At 44.3% G+C, this 23545-nt stretch overlaps 1 protein-coding gene across 1 annotated transcript in view; it reads left to right on the top strand.

The window, feature by feature from the left end:
* epha10 (EPH receptor A10) overlaps positions 1 to 23545 on the top strand; it is a gene marked incomplete at both ends in the record, with an annotated part of 136659 nt that overhangs the window by 14945 nt on the left and 98169 nt on the right. The window contains one exon of the mRNA XM_079232447.1: positions 21917 to 21981. Within this exon, the coding sequence (XP_079088573.1) occupies positions 21917 to 21981 (65 nt within the window). The remainder of the gene's footprint in view (positions 1 to 21916; positions 21982 to 23545) is intronic.

Genomic DNA, 23545 nt, shown 5'->3' on the forward strand with positions numbered 1-23545 from the left:
TAAACACTTTAGCTTGAGCTGATTTATGGGCGTTTTTTTTAATGTTTTAAAGCGGCTCGTTATGCTTCCAAAAGTTGTGTTGTCTCGTGGCTGTCAGTCTTATGCTTTAAATAGTTTTTTTTATCATTATCCCATTCCCCATTTTTATTTGTATTTGTTTTTCTTCCGTATAATTCTCATTATGTTGACGCCTATAGAAGGTCTGTTGAAATTGCCAGCAGACAAGGGCAGAAGGAAAGGCACGGCTATTGAAATGCAGCTCTGAGAGGACAATACTGAATCTAATCTGTTTATTCAACCTCACCTCTAGTCTCCCTCCTGTCTCTTTCTCTGTCTCATTTCGAACTCGACAAACAAACCAATACACACACACACACTCGCGCATAAACACCCTCCCCATTCCCATCCCGACACTTTATGAAAGAAACAGAGGTCCTTCGCTTATCTCGCAGGTGAAATCTGGCAAAATGGAAGTGTTGCATTTGCATTTTAATTTGCCCTCAATCAGGCATTGTGTTTGGCGTTGCGGATGAAATTGCCCGGTGTCTGCTCCTCGTCCCTATTTATAGGGCCGCGGTGGCGGGAGGCGGGCCCCAAATTCAAATCTGCCTGCTATCACCGGGTATGGAGATGAGGCTTCCTCTCATTGTCTTCCTCTGTCACTCTATCTCTGTGTGTCCGTGCTCCTCCACCTTTCTTCATTTCCTACTTCATTCCCCCTCACCTTTTTTATTTAGATATGTTTTTTTCCACCACTATAACATGACTTCTCCCCCGCCCCATACCGCTCCCACCCGTTTCTCATTGCCAAGTGAGCGAACACACAGATTTCATTAGCGATGCCATGTGCCGGCCGCGCTGCCCGACAGTCACGGAATCACGACCCCGCTCTGACCTCATCATCTCAACCCTCTGTCATCCCATCCCTCTGCGCCCGCCACTCCCCTCTTCCCCTCCCCCACCTCAATATCTCCCGCCCTCCATCCAGCCGCTCTTTCCGCTCTAGTCGTCTATAACGTGACCATAAGCTGTCTGTGGCAGATGAAGGACCTCCTTCACACAACTGACTGCTCCCTGGAGTCCAGAGCAAGCTTGTGTGTGTGTGTGTGTGTGTGTGTGTGTGTCTGTGTGTGTGTCTGTGTGTGTGCAGTAATTGGGACCAAAGTGTGTGTTCTCACAGGTTATTTGATAAAAAATACACATAAGTAGTGAGATTGCAGACTGGCTCTCCAGCCGAACATCACATTTGAACAGAATGGTCCAACAGAGTGGAGCTTGTTTGTTTAATGACTACCGCAAATGTGTTGAAACCTCAAGGCGTCCTGGATTGTTGTCCTCGTCTGTTTTTCTTTTAATTCTCGCACAGGATTTACAGCCGTCTGTGTTCAGCCGCCAAACGCGCCTCGTGATGGAATGCCTCACTCGATACGTCATCTACATGATTTGCACACGAGGGTACAAAACGCCCGAAGGCTTCCTGGTTGTAAAACGAGGCGGACATACATTTGATCAAATCCCCCCCCTACAAGGCGCTTCGGGTGCCTGTGATAGGCTCCCGCACCGGCCGGCGGCGTCGATGCCGCCCTCTCAGTCGATAGGCCGAGGCCTCCGGGGACGTGACCTTTTTGAGCTCTGCACTGGCTGCTGTGTTTGTTTCGTACAAGGTGTCAGCGAGGACGTTAGAGGTCAAGACAAATTACCTTTAGCCTTTAACTAGGGCCAGGAGGTCGCTGCCGGGCAGGACGCTATCCGTATGAAAGGGCAGTGTGTGCGTGGGGCAATTTATGGAATTGTGTGTGTGATTACAATGTGGTGGTGCAGGAATGTAGCGTTGTTTGCTGCTGTTGTGCCGATTGGGATTCATTGTCCACTTCCATTTAAACATCCCCATTATTGTGATCAAAAAGGCCAAAAGCCACCTGGTGAAATCAACTGGTTTTGATGTTGAGCGACAAGAAATTTCAAAAGTCCTAAAAATGTAACTACAATATGCCTCAATCACTGTCGATAGAGAAATGCCTTTTATAATGTGACAACACTTTGGTTAGGCTTAGTGAAAGACCTGGTTTGGGTTAGAATTACGACTTTTGTGAAGGCTATATTATGTAACTTTTGCATGTTAAAATGTCTACAAACAACTAACTATGTTGCATATTTAGTTAAATTGAGTACAGACGTTATCCCCCCAAAAAATCCAGAGAAATCCATCATTTTATTCAAAGGAGGAGTCCGTTTAATTTCACCTGCCAATGGCGTCACATCCCCCAACTCTGTGGTTGTCATGAATGAACTTTTCTGCCAGTTACAAGCCACATTTCTTGTGATACACTTTTTAGATCTTGATCCTTTTTATCGCTGTACTTTAACCAGATGAAGGATTTTAGTCATCAGGCGCCCGGATCTTAAGTAATCGGAGGAACAAGCTCAGCAAACTTTAGCGGCAGCACGGCACGCCACCTGCGTCCGCCAAACAGCGTCGGAGAAAAACGGATTATTACTGTGAAACTGCTTCACAGTGATTTCACTGGTTTTAGTCAGTTTACCAACACTGAAAAAAGGGCATTAAATAAAGCCTGCCCAACAGGCAATGCCTTTCTATAGTACTGTCGATGACATAATTAAAAAAAAAGAAAAACAGCCTTGATGTTTTGTAAGTCTGTACCCAATTAGTCAGCGCTAATTATGAAAATGCTGTTATTGAGTTAATGGTGTGTTTATTAACGGCATGATTAGTGAGAGCTGAGTTGTCATATTGACGATCTATAATTACCTAAGGCCCCATCTGCAGATTTTTATCAGTCAACATATTGCCTCTCTTGCTCACTACGAGTCTGTCCCGAGGAAACGGCATCGCCCTCCAACACAACACACATTTGTAAACTAGCCATAACCATGCACCGTCTCAAGAACACACACAGCTGCTGCCTGAATTACATGAGCTCTTGACATGTATTTGCATAGGTAATCCAGTCGGGATGAGTTTGTAATATTCTACAATGTTATAATAGTTCACGTACACGTGTCAAAAAAACAAACACCTGCTCCCACAGCAAAGTCTTCAACCCCTACTGGTGACGTACATTGATGGGATGATTTAAAAAAATGTCAAGCTGAGAAAAGACGTCCTCGTTTCTAACGTGGCCCTCTCTCTCCTGCCACCCCGTCCTGCACCAGTGCATGAAGCGGCCGCCTCGGGCGTTGGAAGCACCCGATGGAAGCGTGGCGGCGGCCCTGTGGTTGACGGTGAGAAGAAAACAAGTAATTAGCTCTGGTAATTAAATCCTCCAGTCGGCAGAACCAGTCCTGCCGCACTCCCCATTTACACAAACGGCGGAATCGGTTTGTTTAAAAAAAAAAAAAAAGAGGAATTAGCAGATTAATTCTGTTCTATTATCTGCGCAGCGATAAGCAAATAAACAATTGGCTGCGGAGGAATAAAATGGGGATAATGGCCGGTGGGAGGGAGGGGGGGGGGGCGGAGACTGACTCGTGGCACAAATGAGGAGCATAAGCTGGCTGTGCCCTCTCACAGGACCGGAAGGATTTTTGCATTTGTGTGTGTGTGTGTGTGTGTGTGTGTGTGTGTGTGTGTGTGTGTGTGTGTGTGTGTGTGTGTGTGTGTGTGTGTGTGTGTGTGTGTGTGTGTGTGTGTGTGTGTTTGCAAGTATCAGTGTGCACTTGCCTGTTTTATGCATTCTGCCCTATTGGGTTCTTGTCTACCCGAGGGAGGGGGTCATCAGTAAGGGAAGTGCTCTTTGTCTCTCATTAGAGCAGCTCTTGATTTCATTAATTACTGACCGACTGCTGCTGCTGCTGCTTTGGCACAATCTGGCATTCTAACCACTCAATGCCACCGCTCCACTCTGCATTATTTATTTATGGCCTCGGCTCGGTAATTAATAACCATGATTTCCCAAGGAGTCCTCCTTGGTTTGTGCGTGCGTGTGTGTGTGTGTGTGTGTGTGTGTGTGTGCATTTATGTGCTTATCGAGACCGGATCGCTTCTACAGATTCTGGCACTTCCCCTTTTCCTCCTCCTCCTCCTCCTTTTTGTGCCTTTGTATCGGAGCGACTGCAGCGGGTCTCTTGTGGAGCAGCCGGCTCGATTTGGCTGATGAGCTCCCGTCTGATATGAATCTAATATCGCCAGCTGCACAGGCAGATCATTAAAGGGGTCATCTGAATGGCACTGTTCTGCGACAGAAACTTGAGGGGCTTTTCTTAAAGGACATAAACCCGGTTGTGGCACAAAGCGCAGTCGGAGAACTCTCCTTGCGTTCGCCCCTTTTTGAACAGGTGAGCTCAACCCTGTTCTTTGCCACTTTTTCGTGTCTGGGCGCGTTATCTCCGCAATCCCGGTGATTCTTTGGTTGTCACGTACAGAAGTCGGGGTAGACATCTGGGCGGCTGAACGGTTCAGGAAGGTTCCGTTGGCAGCCTTTTTTCAAGCATTTTTTTGATCCCAACGTCGTTACCTTCTTAAACCGGCTTCTAATCAGATGTTTCTAGTTAAGATTTGAGAAACAATCGCGTACGTAGTTGGAAGACGCCGAGTGGCATTGGGGGGGAAACGGGAAGCGAACAATATCCCGTACCAACGTCTTGGCGATAGCGATCCAGCTGTCTGCCCTCAAACTCTTCCCTCGACAAATGCTGTGGCTCTATAACTGCGTCACACTGTTATGTCCTCTGTATGATGCGGACATTCCCACAGCTGCCTCGAGGGCTTTGCCTCTTGAACGCGAATGCACACACAAACACGCGGCCTTATCAATTCCTATTAGCCTTCGCTCCTCCTCCGTTGTGTTTTCGGTGCCATTTATACTGGCACTCGTGTCCAAGTGGACAGGCGGTCTGTTTTTCTGGCCTGTTGACTGCTATGAGCGAGCCGTCTCGTCCCCTCCCTCCATCCCTCCCCTCTGTACCGCTGTCCTAGCTGAGCTAGTTATGGAGCCTATTGACTGATCGGCTGTCGGCCCCATCGATCCCCAAGGTCGCAGTGCCGGCTATTGACGGATGGTCCCACAATGCCCTCCCTACCTCCTTCCATCGTCTCTTCCCTCCACCTTTTTATCTCTTTCGTTCTATTTTTTTTACTTCTCTCCTCTCTATCCACCTTACTATCTATCACTTATCTCATTTCATCTCCAGTCCTCGTGTCCCCCCCCCCTCTCCAACTCCACTTGACGCAATCATCTGTCCTTTCCGTCTGTCCATTCTTCTTTCTTTCTATCTCCTCTGCGTCCTTTGCCGCTATCGCTCAGCGATGCTGCAGAGATCGATGCAGAGGATAATGGGCGCTGGGCCCGCAGGGGGGCAGCCGGGCAGAAGGCTGTACGGGGGTCCACGGGCCGACACGACTCGCATGATAGGAAGCGAGGTTGAAGATGAATAGATTTGGGTGGGGTGGGTACGTGAGGCGGCGGTGTCGCTCCAGGTGAAGCGTAGGAAGAAAGGGAGGGGAGGGGGGCACGGAGAAACATGGCGAGGAATCAAAGAGGAGAGGCACGGGGGAGGAGTGTCTGCCTGAGGGCAGCCATGAGACACACGGGGTGGCTTCTGGTGAGGGGAGAAAAGACGAAGACGGAAGGCGATTAGAGAGCTGGAAGATCCCTGAAGCGGGCAGAGCGCTGACTTTTTTTTGTGGATCCTGTGACTGAGCTACAAAGAAGTGGTTAATGTACCTCCAGAGCCACAGAGCTCAGCTCAAAGCCTTCAGTAGCCGGGCGCAGTGACACGATCGCCCAAGGTAGAACCGGACGATGCGGTCTATCCCTGATATTGGTACATATTTGGGATTCATAAAGGAGCATCTAGCGCTGTTCTGAAGCTTAAAGGATGAGTTCACCTAAAATCACAAAAAGCCAATATTGGCCCCTGTGGGTACCGAGCCTCTCACTTTGGTTTCATCCGCTGGATTCTGACACGTACCGTATGTTTTCCGTCAAAGCCAACACAATGGAGGTGAATGGAGTTCTCTCTGTGGCGGGGGAAAGGATGAAAAAGTGGAAAAGCGACTCGATAATTCTTACTTTTCATGAACATGGCCATGAGCTGTGCCTTTTTCTCTTTTCTTTTTTAAACGTTGCTTTAAAGAGCAAAGACTCCATCAGATTTAAGCAAAAGAGTCGTTCTCAGGGATTTCTTATGTGCATTTATGTGCTTTTATGCACTCTGGAACGTTGCATCAGTGGAGCACGCATCCTCTCAGCACAACGTTAAGTGGGCTTAAAGTGGAGGTTATCATCTCATTCTTAAACATGAAATAATCCCCTCTTACAGACATACTCACCAGATGGCTAATGCATATGTATTAACCTAGTTTAACTGCTGCATTTTCAAAACATTACACTGCTGTCATGGCCCGTAAGACAGTGTTTTATATATATATATTTTTTTTCCGGATGAGTTGATGTGAGACTATTAGAGGATGGAAGGCATCCCAGCGGCCTGCCCGTACACAAATGTCTTTTACATTACCGCTCAAGGCGGGAGGGAAGGGGAGGGGAGGGTGAGGGTGAGACGAGACACGAGTACGAGAGCATGTTAATGATACGCAGTGAGTATCACGTATGTGCGCATGCACATCAGCGGCCCACGGTTGTGGCCCCGGGGGAAACAGTCGATCACGGTGCCAAGTGGTTCAGATTGAAGCGGAGGCACAGACGACAATCCTGCCAAGGAGTCGGGCGATGTCGAGTGATGTCATATGGAATCGCCCCACTACAATACCCAGACACACCCGCCGGTCACATGGTCTTTCTTTTACTTCCATAATGTCTTCTTTCAGACTAGTGGAAGAAAAAAATCCAAAATATCCATTAAGGTCTTTATTTTACAACTTGTTTGCGTCTGTAGATTTCCCTAAATTCACGAAACGTTAGCGTTATATAATGCCTCAAATTTAAATCTAACATTTCAGCAAACTTAATTTGAAAACGAATTGCCTTAAGAAAGGTAATCAACTTGGGAAGTGTCACGGTGATGTCATAATCAGTTAGTTGTATTTTTTTCTTCAGAATGTATGGAATTCCACAACATATCTTTTTAAGGCCGTTTTTGATGAATGAGTTATTTTCTCAGACTCCACTTTCCAGTTTCACTCCTCTCTATATTCTGAAGTTTTTTTTACAAACGCGTTTGTTCAGATATCATTCATATCCTAAATTTATTGAGCATGTTATTGCCAACCTGGAGAATATATATATATATATATATATATATATATATATATATATATATATATATATATATATATATATATATATATATATATATATAATTTGTAATTTGTTTTGGCTATACACAGTATTATCTGTTTCATAGAGTGAGAAAATGAGATATCCAAAAGTCCCTCCATAGAATCCTTTGACTATAATATTTAAACAAAATTGACACAATCTAATGTATCTAATGTTTAGATTGTATACTGGAAAACACAATAAGAGAAGGCCTCATTTGCTAATTTATTTTTCAAAATGTAAGTCATTTTCATGGTGGTATCTATTAGTTTTGTCCCCTATTCACCTGAAGTGTCTCTCCTTTAGTAAAGGGCAGAGGTTCTGAGAGACACTGATCATCACTGTGCTCATTCTACACGGCATCTGTATCTATATCTTCCCTTCTCAACCTTTTAACGGAGGAACCCTGCCTAGCCTGGAAAAAGAGATTAGAACAACCACATCTTGTATGTATTTTTGATACAGTTGGTTTGTGTCTGAGGCCCTTTGATTCTGCTGTTTGTTAGGTTGGTAAAAGATCACATTTCTGCCCAACACACATTTTGGGATCAACAAGCAGTAAATATAAGTTATATATTTGAGATGTAATATGGATCGTGCCGTTTACACATGTTGCATGTTGCACGCTGACCCCCAGACAGCCCCTGTGTACGTCAGCTCTGCTGCAGGTACGTCTCCTTCTTCCATCCAATAAAAGCAAAAGGGGGCGTGAAAGAGCAGAGCGAGCAGGGAGGGAGGTGTAGAGGGGACGGGAGGTGAATGTAGAAGAAGACGACCTAATTTAATCTAAAGTGGTTCTCCGATTGACCCAGAGGGGAAACAAAGTCAGCACAAAAACCTTCTACGCTTATGTAACTGCTCTCGTCCCTCACTTATGAATCAGTGGGAGAGGGAGGGAGGGAGAAGGGAAGGGTAAATGGAAAGAGAGGAGGAAGAATGAGAAAAGGTGAGGGCAGGTAGGGTTGTGCAGTATACCGGTTGAAAATTTCCATAAAATATACATTTTTCATATAATGTCATACCGGTGTATAGCCGTAATGACTGTTGTAGCTCTATGACAGGCAGCATAATTTATTTTTCACCGCTAAAGGCTACTTACGTCACGTGATTGTAACTTGTGTCATGGTTTTAACTTTAGTCATGGTTAAAACTTTATAACAACAATTAATAACTCACAACTAACGCTCTTTAACAGGGTAAAACATCATGACATAACAGTTTGTGACACATAAACAATTTGTAACACGAATAATTGTACATTTATAAAATTACACAGCCGAACTGCATGCTGGGTGCAGCTTGCCCACTATCCCACTAAGAAGAAACTCCGTAACAGGAAGAGACGGACCGGAAGGGTCTGTCCCTTTTTTTTTCTCCACCTACGTTCCCCTGGGTCCTAAGTCCCTCCAAGTTTAGCTTCCTAACCCCCTCTATGTACCAACGTAAAAACAGCTGCTCACCACTCGCAACAGCTTTTCAGTTGGCCTGCGGTCCTTTTTGGCATCAATGAATGAATGTGTTTACTCCACAAAAATACCACAACATACCATGAAACCGCCAGAATCTTACGAAATACCGTGATATGAGTTTTTGGCCATAACGCCCAGCCCTAAGGGCAAGTGAATGGATAATGGAGAGGATTGGAGAACAGGAGCAGGGCTCAACGATGAGGATTGCACGCTCATCAGGGGAAGGTAAAATGCCACGTCGGCGCTAGTGAAGATTTCATACTGGGCAATAAAGGGCCACATTGAGCAATAATGGGCCATATTGAGCAAATGTAAGAAAAGAGTTAAACACATTTGAGCCTGAATGTTCATGACTCCGACAATTGCAGCCTTTTCATAACGTCGAATCTAATACGAAAGTCTAGCGTACATTCGGTTTGAAAAGAAGGAGATTGCCCGTTTACGTCCCCGACATGCATGCATTTGGTCCCAGTTTTGTAAGTTTTGTACAGTATATGTTTTCAATCGCACACGCTTTAAAAGAAGTTGTGATTTATCACATTTTTATCTCTATTTTATTATGCTCTTTTCACAATTTATATATAGAGCCAATTTTGAATAGGACTTTATAGTAACTACACACTTTAGCAAGAGTAAAGCATGAGTAAACACTTAATTCATCATTTATAAAGCATTGCTCCAACATGAACACTCAATAGTAACTCATTAGTATGCAATTCATGAACAGTTATATGGGTAATTCATCATTTATAAAGTATCCCAATCATGAAACGCATAATGGTCAAGCTTATTAATCAAGAATAAAACATTTATAACTGTGTTTATGAATTGCATACTAATGAGTTACTAATAAGTGTTGCAACAACAATGCTTTATAAATGATGAATTGAGTGTTTACTCATGCTTAACTAATGCTAAATGACGTGTAGTTATTATAAAGTGCTACCCAATTTTGAATTGGGTCTTGCAGGTTTATAATTTTTTATGAAAGTCTTGGGAACACTGCTGTTAGAGGATGTGTATGTATTTGAACTATGTAGTATTGTACGTTTTGAATTATATGTTTTGTCCAGTTTGCCGCAAGTTAGAGAGCAAGGCAGATAAAACGGTGTTGTTTTTATACAAAGTCATGTTTTCCTTATTTGATAACCGCTAATAATTAAAGCACTTATAAAGCAGTATTCGGGCGAGTAGATTTAAAAAAGCACTGAACGTTGAGGCGTGTGGAGTTCTAGTAAGGGTTGTGCGGAAAGGAGAGGACACAGCAGATGAACCATGTAAAGGATGAACCTGGCCAGAGAAGATGACACACTACTCACGACTTTCCTCTCTCCTTTTCCCTCCCTGTCATGTTTTGTCTCTGTCGCTCTGACACCAAACTGTAAGGCTCCGGCAGGGCTCTATTCGACATAGCGGCCCGAATGAGTGTCTAGTTAAATAATGCAGTCGCTGGCTGCCTGGCCGGCTGGACCCGAGGAGAGACTCGGGGAGAAGATGGAGGCACAGTGCAACGATACAGACATGTATTATTTAGCAGTCCTCTGAAAGGCTCGCAAGTGAGACATTCCCAGAATTAAGACCTGGGCTCGGTGCGTATGTGTGGATTCAAAGATGCAGGCGGGCAGCGCACACATACATGCACACACACACACACACACACACACACACACACACACACACACACACACGCACGCATGTACATGCTGTACATCCAATTAATGCTGGCATTCAAAGTTTTGAGCCCAATCATGCATGACATATGCCGATACCACTTAAAGTCTGTGCGCACAAATTCATCCCATATTAACCTGTGAAAAGTGTGTTTGTGTGTGTGTGTTTGTGTGCATGTGTGCCTTTTACGCTCTGCGTTGTTCCGCACCGAAAAAGGTTAACGTTGGAGCTCTTCACTGCGGCGAGGGGAATACAATTATCTGTTTGTGTGTGCGAGTCATTAAAAGAGGGGGAATTTACGGGCAAGTGTGATATTTATAATTTGGCGCAGACATGGATTAAAGCAACATTCTCCATTTGTGCGACAACCACTGGCTTGCACACGCTCAATCGAGTTTCCATCCTCAGATGAGCCTGTTCCTGTGCAGCCAATCAGCTCTGCGAGCGCTACTATTATGCAAACACATTGCAAACAGTGAGGAGCAGTAGTTCAGCATCCTTTGTTTTATTCACTAAGTTCATTTCGAAGGCTTTAGTTTTCCAAAAGCCTCTTTGTATTGGCCTTGTCGTGCAGTGAAATGAAATGGAGGAAAAACAAAGTCTCTGAGATGCTTTTGATTAAATATTGTGAATTGTTTACTTGGAGACAGCAAGGTTGCACTCCTTTGACAAGTTAATGCTATTTATGTTCTCGCTGGCAGGACGGGGCATAAAGGGTTAACATTCCCCATTGGAAGACCATCTGGGCTTCTTTCGGGTGCTGACGGCAGATGTATTTACCGCGCGAAGCCTTTTAAACCAAACATATATTGCACCGGCGTCTCTTAAAAATTCATTCTTCGTGCTGCGGGCGAGTTGTTTCGTATTATGCGACGCCGTCCAGGAGCAGCATCAGTGAACGAACCCTGTGCTGCTGCCTGTGTTACATCTATCTACGGATGCTGCACAACAAATGGAATTGTTTGAATCCGGTTAAATCACCTACAATGATAAGTTCCTCCTCTTCTTTTTGGTTACTTAAAGGAACAGTGTGTAAGAGTTAGTGGCATCTAGTGGTGTGTGTGGCAGATCGCAATCAATAAATACTCCTCCCACCATACAGGAAACTCTCATTTGACTCTGGCAGAGTCTGGATGGTCTGCACCTGCCTGGTCCTGGTCCTCCTTTTCCTCCCTTTCCCTCCAAAGGGCTTGGTTGGTTGGTTACTTTATTTGTACCCGTAGGTAGACTTGGTTTGCAGTAGAAAACAGTAGAAAACGAGGCATCCTTCTCGACATAGTCGAGCCCTGGACCCCGGTTGGACCCCGGTTGGCCCCCACTGATGACGAGCATCGAGAATAACTTATTTGGAGACGGACAATCTGGCCTTGTATACTTATCATGACACAAGTAAGACCATCAGTGAGAAGATTAGCCGTCTCCAAATGGTCAACACCATGAATGAAGTCACTGGGAGGAACCGGTCTCAGTCATGTAGAGGCATCGTTATCAAACTGAGGCTCCTCCCAGTAACTTTAAAGCAACCATTCATGGCGTTGACGTGACGCGTCACAAGCACACAGTTGCTATTGGCCCAAAGTCATGGAAACCCAAATGTTTATTGCAATGATCACCATATGGTCACCAACCGGTGATATGTTTATCTTAATGCTAATTAAATTGATAATTATCATGATTTAATGGCTCCGTTAGGAGGCGAGGCCACAAACCCAAACCGCAAAGCGCTGAGTCATTCCAGCGCGGTGGCCTCGCCTCCACTCGAGTCTCTCTTTCGTCATCCCTCAGCCTCTCGCTCTGGTCCATCTCCTCTGTTTTTATTTATACAGCGGCGAGTCTCTTTCACCGACATGTTCGCACCACTCGATTTCTGCCGTGAAAGATCCCGGCGTCTTATTTTGAGCACTGTTTTTTCTTTTTTTTTGCTTTTAGTGCCGTGACCGTTCCTGAAGTGGTTTTCTGCATTTGTCTCTTTCACTTACCACTCAGTCCGTCCCTCTAAATAGGTTTCTGCTCGCATGGTCCACTCCTTCTATTTAAGCGGCTCATTCCTTCGCAAAAAGTGAAAGTAGCTCCCCAGCCAGAATGTTTCTTTTTGGGATGGGGGGGATTTCCACTATCCTGAATGTGAGCTGACGCACTCTTTTGATGAATCTGACATTAACACATCACCCCATCTCTCTCCAAATCCGTCTTTTCATTTGTTGTAAGTATTTGCTGTGGATGTCTCAAACTTCTGTTGTGCAGAAGTTTGACTTTCAGGCTAGTTTCCTGTTCCCAGGTCTGTTCCGAGGAGCCATCTGTCGTAACAATAAGACCTGACAGCGCTCCCGCTGCTCTCACTTTATCAATCCGGACAACCAATTACAATCTCTTACAAGGCCCTCCAAATGGAAATAAGTTCCATTGGCCTCTGGTCTCTTTATCTCTTTCTCTGTCTTTTATCTATGTCTCTCGTTTTTTTTTCTCTTCCGTCATTCCCACGGTTTTTCTATCCTTCTTCTTCCTTTTCCCGCGCATGAAACAAAAACATCTACGCCGTGGAGCTCTTGAGAACAGCATAAAAACGCCCCGCAGGTGTGTGTTTATCCAGCAGCAACACAACCTGTCGTTCTCTTTTCTTTTTTTCTTTTCTTTCTACAGTCTGTCCTCACGCTCTGCCTGAATTTAGCTTTTTCCTCCTCCTCCTCCTCCTCCTCCCATTTTTTCTTTCCCCTTTTTCTTCCTTAAACACACACTTGCTTTCGCTGCTCCTCTGACTCGCTCAATGACTCTTTTCTTTCGTTCCCTCGAGCGCACACAAACATGCGTACACACACTCGCTTTATTCCTCCTGGAAGCGATTCGTCTTAACAGGTGGTCATTCAGATGCAAGGCCGGCGCTGCAGGAGAGGTAGAGAGAAGGGAGAGAAGGGAGGGAGGAGGGGGGGAGATAAGGCGATACAGTGACGAGGAAAGGAAATGACGTGCTGGGCAACATAATGGGAGACGTGGACATCACGTACCATGTGATGTCCTCTCCCTCGCCTCTGGGGTTGGACTTCATTAAGGTTGTCGCCGTCGTCGAGGTGAAACAGCACCTGGTGCTTCTGCTTCATGCGGATTCAGCCTTGATGTTCCTCGGTCCTTTCACGCCGCTGCTCTCCAAACATTCAGCCCAGTGAGCTAGTCACAGGGAATCTTCTTTTTTAAGAAACTATGACCGTAAAACACCTGTTGCCACACCAGTAAGGCCTAACCCTAACCAGGCACGTTTATTTGTATAGCACATTTCAACAACAAGGCGATGCAAAGCGCTTCACATAAAAGCATCAACACATAATGCAGAAGAAAACAAGATTTAAAAACAATTAAGAACCTTTATTTTAAAACATTAAGAAACAGTCAAAAAGCCAACACAAATGTAATAAAGGTTGCAGTGCAGTTTAAGAAATTAAATGCAGGATGCAGAAATTGATTAATATCCTTGAATCTGGTTCAATTAAAGGCAACAGCAAACAGAAAAGTCTTTAATCTGGATGTAAAGGAGCTGCAGATGCTGACTTCACTGGCTTCTACCAGAAAGACTTGGTTTCATGCTGTTTTTTTGTTCATCATATAATGTAAAGCTGTGAGAGGATTGACTTCTTTTTTATATAATACCCTCAGCTCAAACTATACACCCTTACACAGAAAACTGAAACCCCTTTGGTTCTGGCAGCTCATGATGCTCATTCATGATATAAATCAGTGGTTCTCAAACCGTTTTTGTCACGCCCCACTTTGGAGGAAGAAAGATGTTCGTACCACGAGAAAATTGTAAACAAAATGGTCTACACTGAATATTTATTGAAATAACTTTTTGTGACACCATGCTTCTTCAAATAATAGAATAAAGAAAATTGCAATCAAAGTAAACCGGATTGCTCCATGAGACAAAAACTAATAACATGTGCAATCACTCTACTAGAACAATGCAAATAAAGTTCGATCTGTGCAAAAAAGAACTAATATTTTGCAAAGAAATAGACATTGTAGCTGCAATTAACCTGTTTTGCACTGAATATCTTTTTAAGATAATAACTAAAGGATTATAACAAATAAAAATCTGCATCCACCCACGCCCCACCTACAATACCTTCGCCCCCCACTAGAGGGGCGCGCCCTACAGTTTGAGAACCACTGATATAAAACAACAATTACTAACCCCTGAAATCAACAAATGAGTTCATTCAATGAATGGCCCTGAGTAACAGTCCCACCGTTGACGTCTTACTTTCCAGAGTACAGACCATCATGCGCCGCACCGTGAGAGCATTTCACTGTTAACCCCGTCGTCTCGCGGCGTGTAGGTAAATGCGCGGTGGGCTTTAGAGAGCCGACAGCCTGGTCTCTTTACAGTGTGTCACAGCGCCCAAGTTGAAAGTTTAATGACTCTGTTAAAAGGAGAGAATTTAATGCGCTCTGTTGTTGGAACTGCTTTTGTGGTACTGTGTGTGTTTGTGTGTGTGTGTGTGTGTGTGTGTGTGTCAGGGATAAAGAGTTCCCCGACACCATTTGTCTAAGAAGGTGGTGAGTGTTTGCTTTTCCCTGATTTGTGTGTGTGTCCGTTTATACCCGGCATTTATCTTTTATGTGGCTGTTTGTGTTTTTATGTGACACTTCATATCCCCATCCATTTATCCTTTTTTATTTATTTTTTATCTGTCCTCCAGAAGCATTACTGTATTGCTTCTGTCGAACTATACATCATCTTCCCGCCCACGTCCGTGGGCAGCCGGGTAGTGCGGCAAACGGGGAGATTGTTTTTCATATGAAGCGCTCGCGATTCGGCGCCCCGTGTTCCCACCCTGCTGCAGTGTCCTCGAGCGGGACTGTTCGTCCCACACGGCCTCGAGGGGATGCTTCTGCTTCCATATATTTTCAGTGCAGTCTTGAAATAACGAACCCGTCTCCCTCTTTGGGGGTCAGAAAACTACACCCTGCAAAAAACTCTCCGCTACAAGTGGACATACCTGTGTATTTTACATTTTACATTTGCTACGCACCACTTTGATCTGTCCTGAACCCTTCTTGCTTCACTCTTGGATTCTCACCTAGATTTCCTTTTATCATCATCGCCATCATCATCATCAGGACATGTAATATTCTATATATTTATATTTTGTAGGTGTTTCAAGGCAAGGTCAAGTCTCAAGTCATTGAAGGGTAAATTGCTTTGCAAGGTCAAGTCTCAAGTCTTGCGTCTTTCGTTCAATAAGTCTGAGTCGACGTCTGTTGACACAGATCAAAGTCAAATTTCAAATCTGTCAACAACAAAAAAAGCCTCTTCAGTCAAGTTTCAGATCCTTGAGGAGCAAATCCCGCCGAAGTCTACAGTCAAGCCGACGGGTCTGAGTCGAGTCTCAAACCATTGCCACAAATCAAACTCAATCTCAAAGTCTCTCGCCCGTGAAAGCATGTCCCATGTATCGAGTCTTTGAGGCAAGTTCAGGTCAAGTCTTTTGAGGGGGAAAAAACAAGTCATGTCACATGTCTTTAGTAGCAAACTAAAAAAAGTATATATACATGTCCTTCAGCTCTTTATTATTGTTAGGGGTATTATTATTCTGGTTACATATGTTCTTATTAAAGCTGTGCAAAGAGTGTGTTCCACATACTGCAGTCAAGCATTATCTCGCTGCATGGCTATACAAAGTGTGCCTGTAACGGGCTCCATTATTTGTTATTATCTGAGACTTGAATGTTTTCAATTCCTTCCTCCAAGTCTTTAGGGAGCAAGGCTTGTTTTAATTATAAAGTCAAGTCTCCATTCTCTAATTTGTGTGACTTAATGTGATTTGGAGTCCAAAGTCTCAACGCTTCCATCCTCGTTGTATCTCATACTTCCTTTGGCCCTCAGTCATTCTTATCTTCAGGCCGTTTTGAAGTCTCAGCCCCTCCTCCTCCTCCTCTTCCTCCTCTTCCTCTTCCTGTTTGTATAAGAAGGGGAATGGCTGGACAGCGGTGGTCCTAGTGGAGCATCAGTGTCTTGGAGCTCTGTCTTCGGGCACCCCTGTAGTCTGCCTTGGTGGAGGCTGGATGATGAGTAGCCCCCCGCAGGTCTCGGTGAGGCCGGTGAAAGCCTGAGCTAATCCTGCCTCCAGGCTGTAGAACGTTCCCGAAGACGAATTATGAAACAAGCCGCTTTCCCCGGGAGGGATTCAAATGGTCTCGTGTTTGCAGGGGTATGCTTGTGTGTCGGTGAGCCGCTCTCCAGCAGAGACGGACGTCCCGTAATTCAGAATGTAACAGAATGTCGTACACCAAGTCTGCCTTTGCTCTCAGTTCGGGAGTGACACATTTAGTTCTACCAGGAAGAATCTCAACCTCATCATTGTGTATCGAGCAAAGTAGAAAATGGACGCTCGCACTTTCAGATATACTTTAGATGGGACTCCATCGCAAGCAAACGCATGTGTGTGAAGGCGCATTACAATCCACCTCCTGCGTCTTCACACACATGAAGGTATGGCTGGGCGGTATGGCCAAAAATTCATATCACGGTATTTTGTAAGATTCTGGCGGATTTACGGTATATCACAGTATTTTTTTCCAAATAAACACATTCATTTATTGACGCCGAAAAGGACCGCCGCCACCTTTCACCACTCGCTCGCAACTGGCCAGCAGCTGTGGTACATAGGTTGTGTTAAGCTAAACATGGAGGGATTTAGGACCCAGGGGAATGTAGTTATTTCATATCCCTTCATACTAGTGGCGCATGCGCAACGACTATTGTCATTCTTTGGCAGGCAGCAACATTTAATGTTTACAGTCACAGCTGCGTGTACAGCGGTATGAGCTACTTATGTCTCACGGATAGAAGTTGACTCATGGTTTTAAAGAAATGACATCGCCAAAATGCATGCTGGTTAAATCCCGCCTACTCAGCCGCACAGGAAGAGACTTCTTCCTGCACAAGAAGAGTCTTCCTGTGTGGGCGGACATTTTGGCGAATTAATTTAACCAGGACGCATTTTGGCGAAATCATTTCTTTCAAACCATGAATCAAGTGAGTCACCATGAAACCTAAGTAGCTCCGTCCGCTGTTCCTTCAGCTTTAACCATTACATGGTGTTGCCTGCCAAAAGCGGCGACCGGTATGACGGTATATGAAAAATTCATACCATACTGAAACCGGTATACCGGTTGAACCGGTATATGCACAGCCCTACATGAAGGCCTTCACCAACACACAGGACATTGAGGTAGACCATTTCAAGTCAGACTCACTCCTCCCATGATGCAGTCCACAGTCTGAAAACATTCTTAAAGAAAGTTGTTTCTAAGAGAGAAAAAAAACACAGTTGATGTTTTCCACTCTAAAGAAAAACCAGTTTATTTCTGTATTTCTCTTGTACGCCAGCTTTAGCGTACCTTCCCTCCCAGAAGAGTACTTCCTAGACCGTTAGAAAAGTGAAAGGCTTGAATTTCAAGACATCAAAATAGCCTTTGCTCCGTTACGGTGGTGTTTCTGTGCTTTCTCATGGTAATTGATCCAGTTCTTTTTTTTGGTATTTTTTCTGTATTACTCTTCCCTAAATGCTCTTTGATAGTCTTTGATTCTGTGCTCACCGACGGTTTGGAGAGTGCGTCAAGTTTCTGCTTGTTGCATACTCTTTAAAAAAATGTACTTCAATTCAGTTTATTTTATATAGCCCAACATCACAAATACAAGTTTGCCTCGGAGGGCTTTACAATCTGTACACATGACATCCCTATCCCGGGACCTCACATCGGATCAGGAAAAACTCCCCCAATAAAGATAGTAAAAACCCTTTCACAGGGAAAAAAGGGGACGAAACCTGAGGGAGAGCAACAGAGGAGGATCCCTCTCCCCGGATGGACAGAAGCAATAGATGTCATGTGGCCAGAATGAATAACGTAACGGAGTTACAGCACATTCAATGAATGTGACAGAAATTATTCATATAATGAGTAGTAGGCATGGTCTATGATCCAGATTGTCATGATCCATTACGCAGAAGGAGGTAGAGAGGAGGGGCATCCCAGGGGCAGTGGGAGGAGAAAGCAGGGCCATGGCAGCTGGCAGGACCGGCTCCAGGCCAGTTGCATCAGCAGGGCCATGGTTGCATCAGCAGGGCCAGGGGGGGAGGACCAGGGTCCTCCCCCCTGGTTCCAGGCAGCCACGAATCCATGTAAAAACATACTTCCAACAATGTTGTCATATAGTTTCCTTGGTGAAAGTCTTGTGCTTGTTTAGGCCCGTCCACCCTCTCCTCCGGCACACTGCGGCGAGCTGGAAGCCCTGTGAGTCTCGTGAGGACTTAGGGATGGAAGTCACCCTCACCCCCCCCCCCACACACACACAAAAAAAATGGCTCACAGATCACAGATCTACATTGTCTGCATAATGATGACCAATTATTGATGAAACAAGCTTTAAAATTGGTGTTTAGTAGCTCATCTGTCACGTCTTTTAGTCCGAGCCACGGGCTGCAGAGAGGGAGAGCTTTTGTTTCTTTGTCACATGTTCTTTTTCTAACCCCCCACCACCCCCGCGCTTAGTGACCCTTCCTTTGGTTTCCTTTTCTCTCTGTATTTCTCTCTCTCCTCTCCTGCCCCCAAAGGCCCATTAGTCTGTCTAACTAGGCTATGATTACAGGACTTATGTGTTCAGTGTGTGATCATAGTGCCAACTTTGTCCTCGGAGTCTCTCTCTCTGTGACTGACTGACTGCTCACTAAGGCACACTGATCCCTTTGTGTATTGCCCCGAGTATTCATTTATTTGCACTTCGTGTGCTCCTCCTCCTTTTTTCCTTTTTTATTTTTTCTCTTGTCGACTCAACTTTTTGAATTTTTCTGTCTTTTCATGTTGGCTTTCTGTCTGGCTTCTCTTTTTCGCCCTTCTCCCACCTCCGCCTTTTCTCAGTGTCCCTCCACCACCCTTGGCCTCTCCCTCTCTAATCTCCTTCGAATGCCTCTATGTTATCAGCGAACCGCAGAACCCTGCTTTGGGCACCCGGCAGTGTTAACCCCCCCCAAAAAATATTGAAGTTAAGTGTTTAGTAAAGGACCTCTCACGGGAGGTTCATGCGAGACTCGACCCACCTCGGCTAAGGTGCCAGTGTCTCATGCAAAAAAAAGAGAAAAAGACCCTTTTCACTCATTGGCTGCTGAGGGATCTATCGATCCAAACTGCGCTGATGCTGAAGAGCAATTTTCATGAATCTCATAATAATGTTTATGTCATCTTATTATTGTTATTCCTCCCCCGAGCGGCTGGCGTCGTGTCCCTTTTTAATATTGTGAACACAAATAAGTCAAACGTGGGTTGGTTTGAACAAAATCATCCAATGTATCGACACGTTTGTTTTCGACACTTGCTTTCTGTAACACATCAAAAATCCTCCGTCCCGTTTGGGTGCTTCAGCACATCTTTGTGTCGGAGTCCATAGCCTCCCTGTCAGAGCATGACTCAGTGAGGTTACACTTTTTTTTTCTTTTCTTTTACAGGCCTACCGCATGAGTCATGTTGCGTAGGTTTCTACTCTTTGCGGGCCGTGTATTAATGTTGATGTAGTCAAATATGTGTCGCGTAGCAGTGAGTATGAGATCAAAGTCTTTTCCTCTTCTTTTTTAAGAAAGCAGGAAATGGTTTCATGTCGAGGAGTCTCCTCTTGACTGTCACACAGGTTGTTTTTAATGGCCCTTACAAGGCTCCTCGCATGGTTCAAAGTCAAAGCAGATAACAAAAGTTAAAGTACATGAGGGAAGGTGGCACTTTTCAAGGGTCTTTGCAGGGAGTTCTTCAAAGTACTAGAAAGGTTTTGTCTGGTTGTCAGACTCATATTGCCTCAAGGCTCTACGTGTCAGAAACACTGTGCATGTGTGTGTGTGTGTGTGTGTGTGTGTGTGTGTGTGTGTGTGTGAAGGGGTGGGCGCACCGCAGAGGGTCTTTTTAAGCAGACGAGCTTAAAGCACCGGTAACTTTAATGTCAGCAAAATCCTTTAAAAAATGAGGCGGTAATGCAGCTCACCATATGTCGCGACAGATGTTGATATTACATTATAGATTATGATAAATGTGCTGATGATGGCTCTCAGGTGTTCGCTGCCGTATACTACTGACTTTGAAACAACGGCCATCCTCGCTCCGGCTGCTCAAAGGACGACATGAACGCTGAACTGTCGCTTCTCGGTTGACATGCCTGGTGTTGGTTGAGCAGCGTGTTAGGAACTCTGTAATGCTCTCTGTCACCGTTTGCATTGTGTTTTTTCGGTGGTGGATGTTTTTTAGATCTTGTACTTAAGCAGAAGTCGTAGTAGTACTACAAAATATCTGAAACTGAAAACTGTTTTGATTATATTATCTAGGTTAATCACTTGTCTATGAAATGTCAGCAAATTATGAAATTATTTTCTGAAGCATTTAAATATATGAATAAAAGTGTTCCCAAATTTAAAGGGCCGCTTTCTTATTCTTATTAGTATTTAGGTTATTATGTAATTTTGTAGCTTACCAGTGTTGCTCCTTTGTGTGTGTGTGTATATATATATATATATATTAATAATATATATATATATATATATATATATATATATATATATATATATATATATATATATATATATATATATTAATAATAATGGTCCTGAAAACCCGACTCAAAGCTTCCTCTAGCTCCCTGTCCATGGTTCTGAAAACCAGAGGCAACGTTTCCTCTAGTTCCCTGTCCATGGACCTAAAAAAAAGGACTCAAAGCGTCCTCTAGATCCCTGTCCATGGTCATAAAAACCCGACTCAAAGCTCACACCTGCTCCCTGTCCATGGACCTAAAAAAAAGGACTCAAAGAGTCCTCTAGCTCCCTGTCCATGGTCCTGAAAACCAGACTCAAAGAGTCCTCTAGCTCCCTGTCCATGGTCCTGAAATCCTGAATCAAAGAGTCCTCTAGCTCCCTGTCCATGGTCCTGAAATCCTGAATCAAAGCTTCCTCTAGATACCTGTCCATGGTCCTGAAACCCGACTCAAACCTTCCTCTCGCTCACTGTCCATGGTTCTGAAATCCCGATTCAAGCTCATGCCTGATCCCCTTACAAATTGAAAGCTAACCGAGAGGACCGTTATTCTCGCGACTTCTTTTGAAAGCTCCTCTGCCGGGTTTTGCTTGCACGAGAGCGCGCCTAACTGCCTGTTTTTACTGCTGAGGCCAGCGGATGATGGAGAGCTCTTTGTCAAGCTTAAGTCCTCAAACCGATGATATTAAGGCCCTCATCAAAGGATACGTTCACCCTCGCTAGGTTTTGACAGGCCTGCCTTCGTGTTAATGGCTTTCTTTCATTATTCCAAACGTGGCAGGTCATGTTGCTCCTGCATTGTTGGACCTGTGAAAGACCATTCTGACTGTATGAGTCAGTCCTGTTTGACAGGCACTCGTGGCACACTGTTGACAAAGTTATTTATACTGACAAGATAAAATAAATGCAGACCGCCTTCTAAATTGACCTCGGTGCTTCTGTTTGTGTTTCTCCCCTCCCTTTTATTTCCTGCAGTGGTGCTGCTGAATTCTAAAGAGACTCAAGCCGAGCTGGGCTGGACGTCCTATCCCCCCAACGGGGTAAGTGTGCTTACTTGCATTTTGTTTTCACCTGCAAATCTGTCTGTTTGTGTATTTTTCCGTTGGTGCCTCGGCTCCAGAACACAGCTGCTTGCTTAACAGCTTGCCCAGACCACCTCGTTTTCATCCCCCTGTTCATGCTGTTTCTACCTCTTCCTCGTTCTACCCAGCGTCCCCTTACTTTCTCACACCTTTCTCTTGTCTCCTAGTCCAGAGCTCATCATTATCATTAATCGATGGTGCTTATGCAGGCGAGGCTACAGCAGTGTCTAAACCAGTCACACAGATATTCCTCCACACAGATAAATGGTCCCTTCTTAGTATCGATCGCTTGTAAAAAAAAAAAAGCTTAGCGCTAAGTTATGACTGTAAGACAAAGCCAAGAGCCTCTTTTTTTTTTCAAAGAATCCGCCGAAGCACTTTGTCACTTACTTCCCACCTGGAGGCCGGCTTTTAAGTGTCCAACACACCCAAGGTGTCTATTATATGAACAGCAGTGTACAAATGCACAACTGTTTAGTGTATAGTTTAGTGTGTCGGACCACATGCAAAGCCAAATCTAAGATTAATGGACTTGTGTGACTCACCTGCGATCCCCCAGTAGAACCGAGAGAGAACACACTGCCTCTTAGTAGCACTTTATCACATTACCATCACCAGATAATCTATTTCCACTGCCTGGCTTTCTGTGTGTTTGTGTGTGTGTGTGTGTGTGTGTGTGTGTGTGTGTGTGTGTGTGAGAGAGACAGAGTATCAGAGTGACTTCTGTCAAGTCGGAGTACTTCTCTGTAATTCAAAAAGTGACATGCAGTTGTAATCATTCATCCATTGAACAAATAATATATCAGATTAATAGTTTTTCCTCACTCTCATTGAAAGTAAATCAATCATATTCATAACTCTGCCGTTGTCGGACATATTTAGGGACTGAGTAGATACTTTGCGTGCTGTTGAACTGGCGAGTTGAACTTAATGTTTCAAGGCCTCAAAACTTTTACTGGACCAACAGAACAATTGTAAACACCCTCTGCCAATAACTTAAGCTAATATAACAATAGTGGTGCAATTCGCTGACCATAAATTGCTTGAAGTGCATAGACTTTAAGATGATCCAACCCGCTTCACGTCTTTATTGTGTTAATGTAACAACAACAGCTGTCTATTGTTAAAACTGTGACAGGATTGTTGTTGTTGGATGGTTGTGGCCAAACACACCTTCATGACCTGTGGCCCGTACACAAGCCATGTTTTTTTTATTTGATTGGAAAAGAAAGAAATTTAATGAAACATAAATAAAAAATACAAAAAGAAAGACCCTCAATTCAGCAACGAAATTAAAAATATTCTGTATAAGTCACCTTTTAATCATGTATGTACAGTGCCTTAACTGGTGAATAGATCTCTATTGGGAAGGCTACAGCTGCTCTGAATCCTAAATTATTTTGAGTAATTCCACTTTACTTTCAACAACTTCTTTGTTCATTAACCATTTGCCAGAGAAAATGTGAGCATGTGTTTATTCTAAAGGCAATTTCTAATGAGTGAATGCAAGCAGCAGCGGCGC

The sequence above is a fragment of the Taurulus bubalis genome, assembly GCF_910589615.1.
Source record: "Taurulus bubalis genome assembly, chromosome: 16".
Lineage (NCBI taxonomy): Eukaryota > Metazoa > Chordata > Actinopteri > Perciformes > Cottidae > Taurulus > Taurulus bubalis.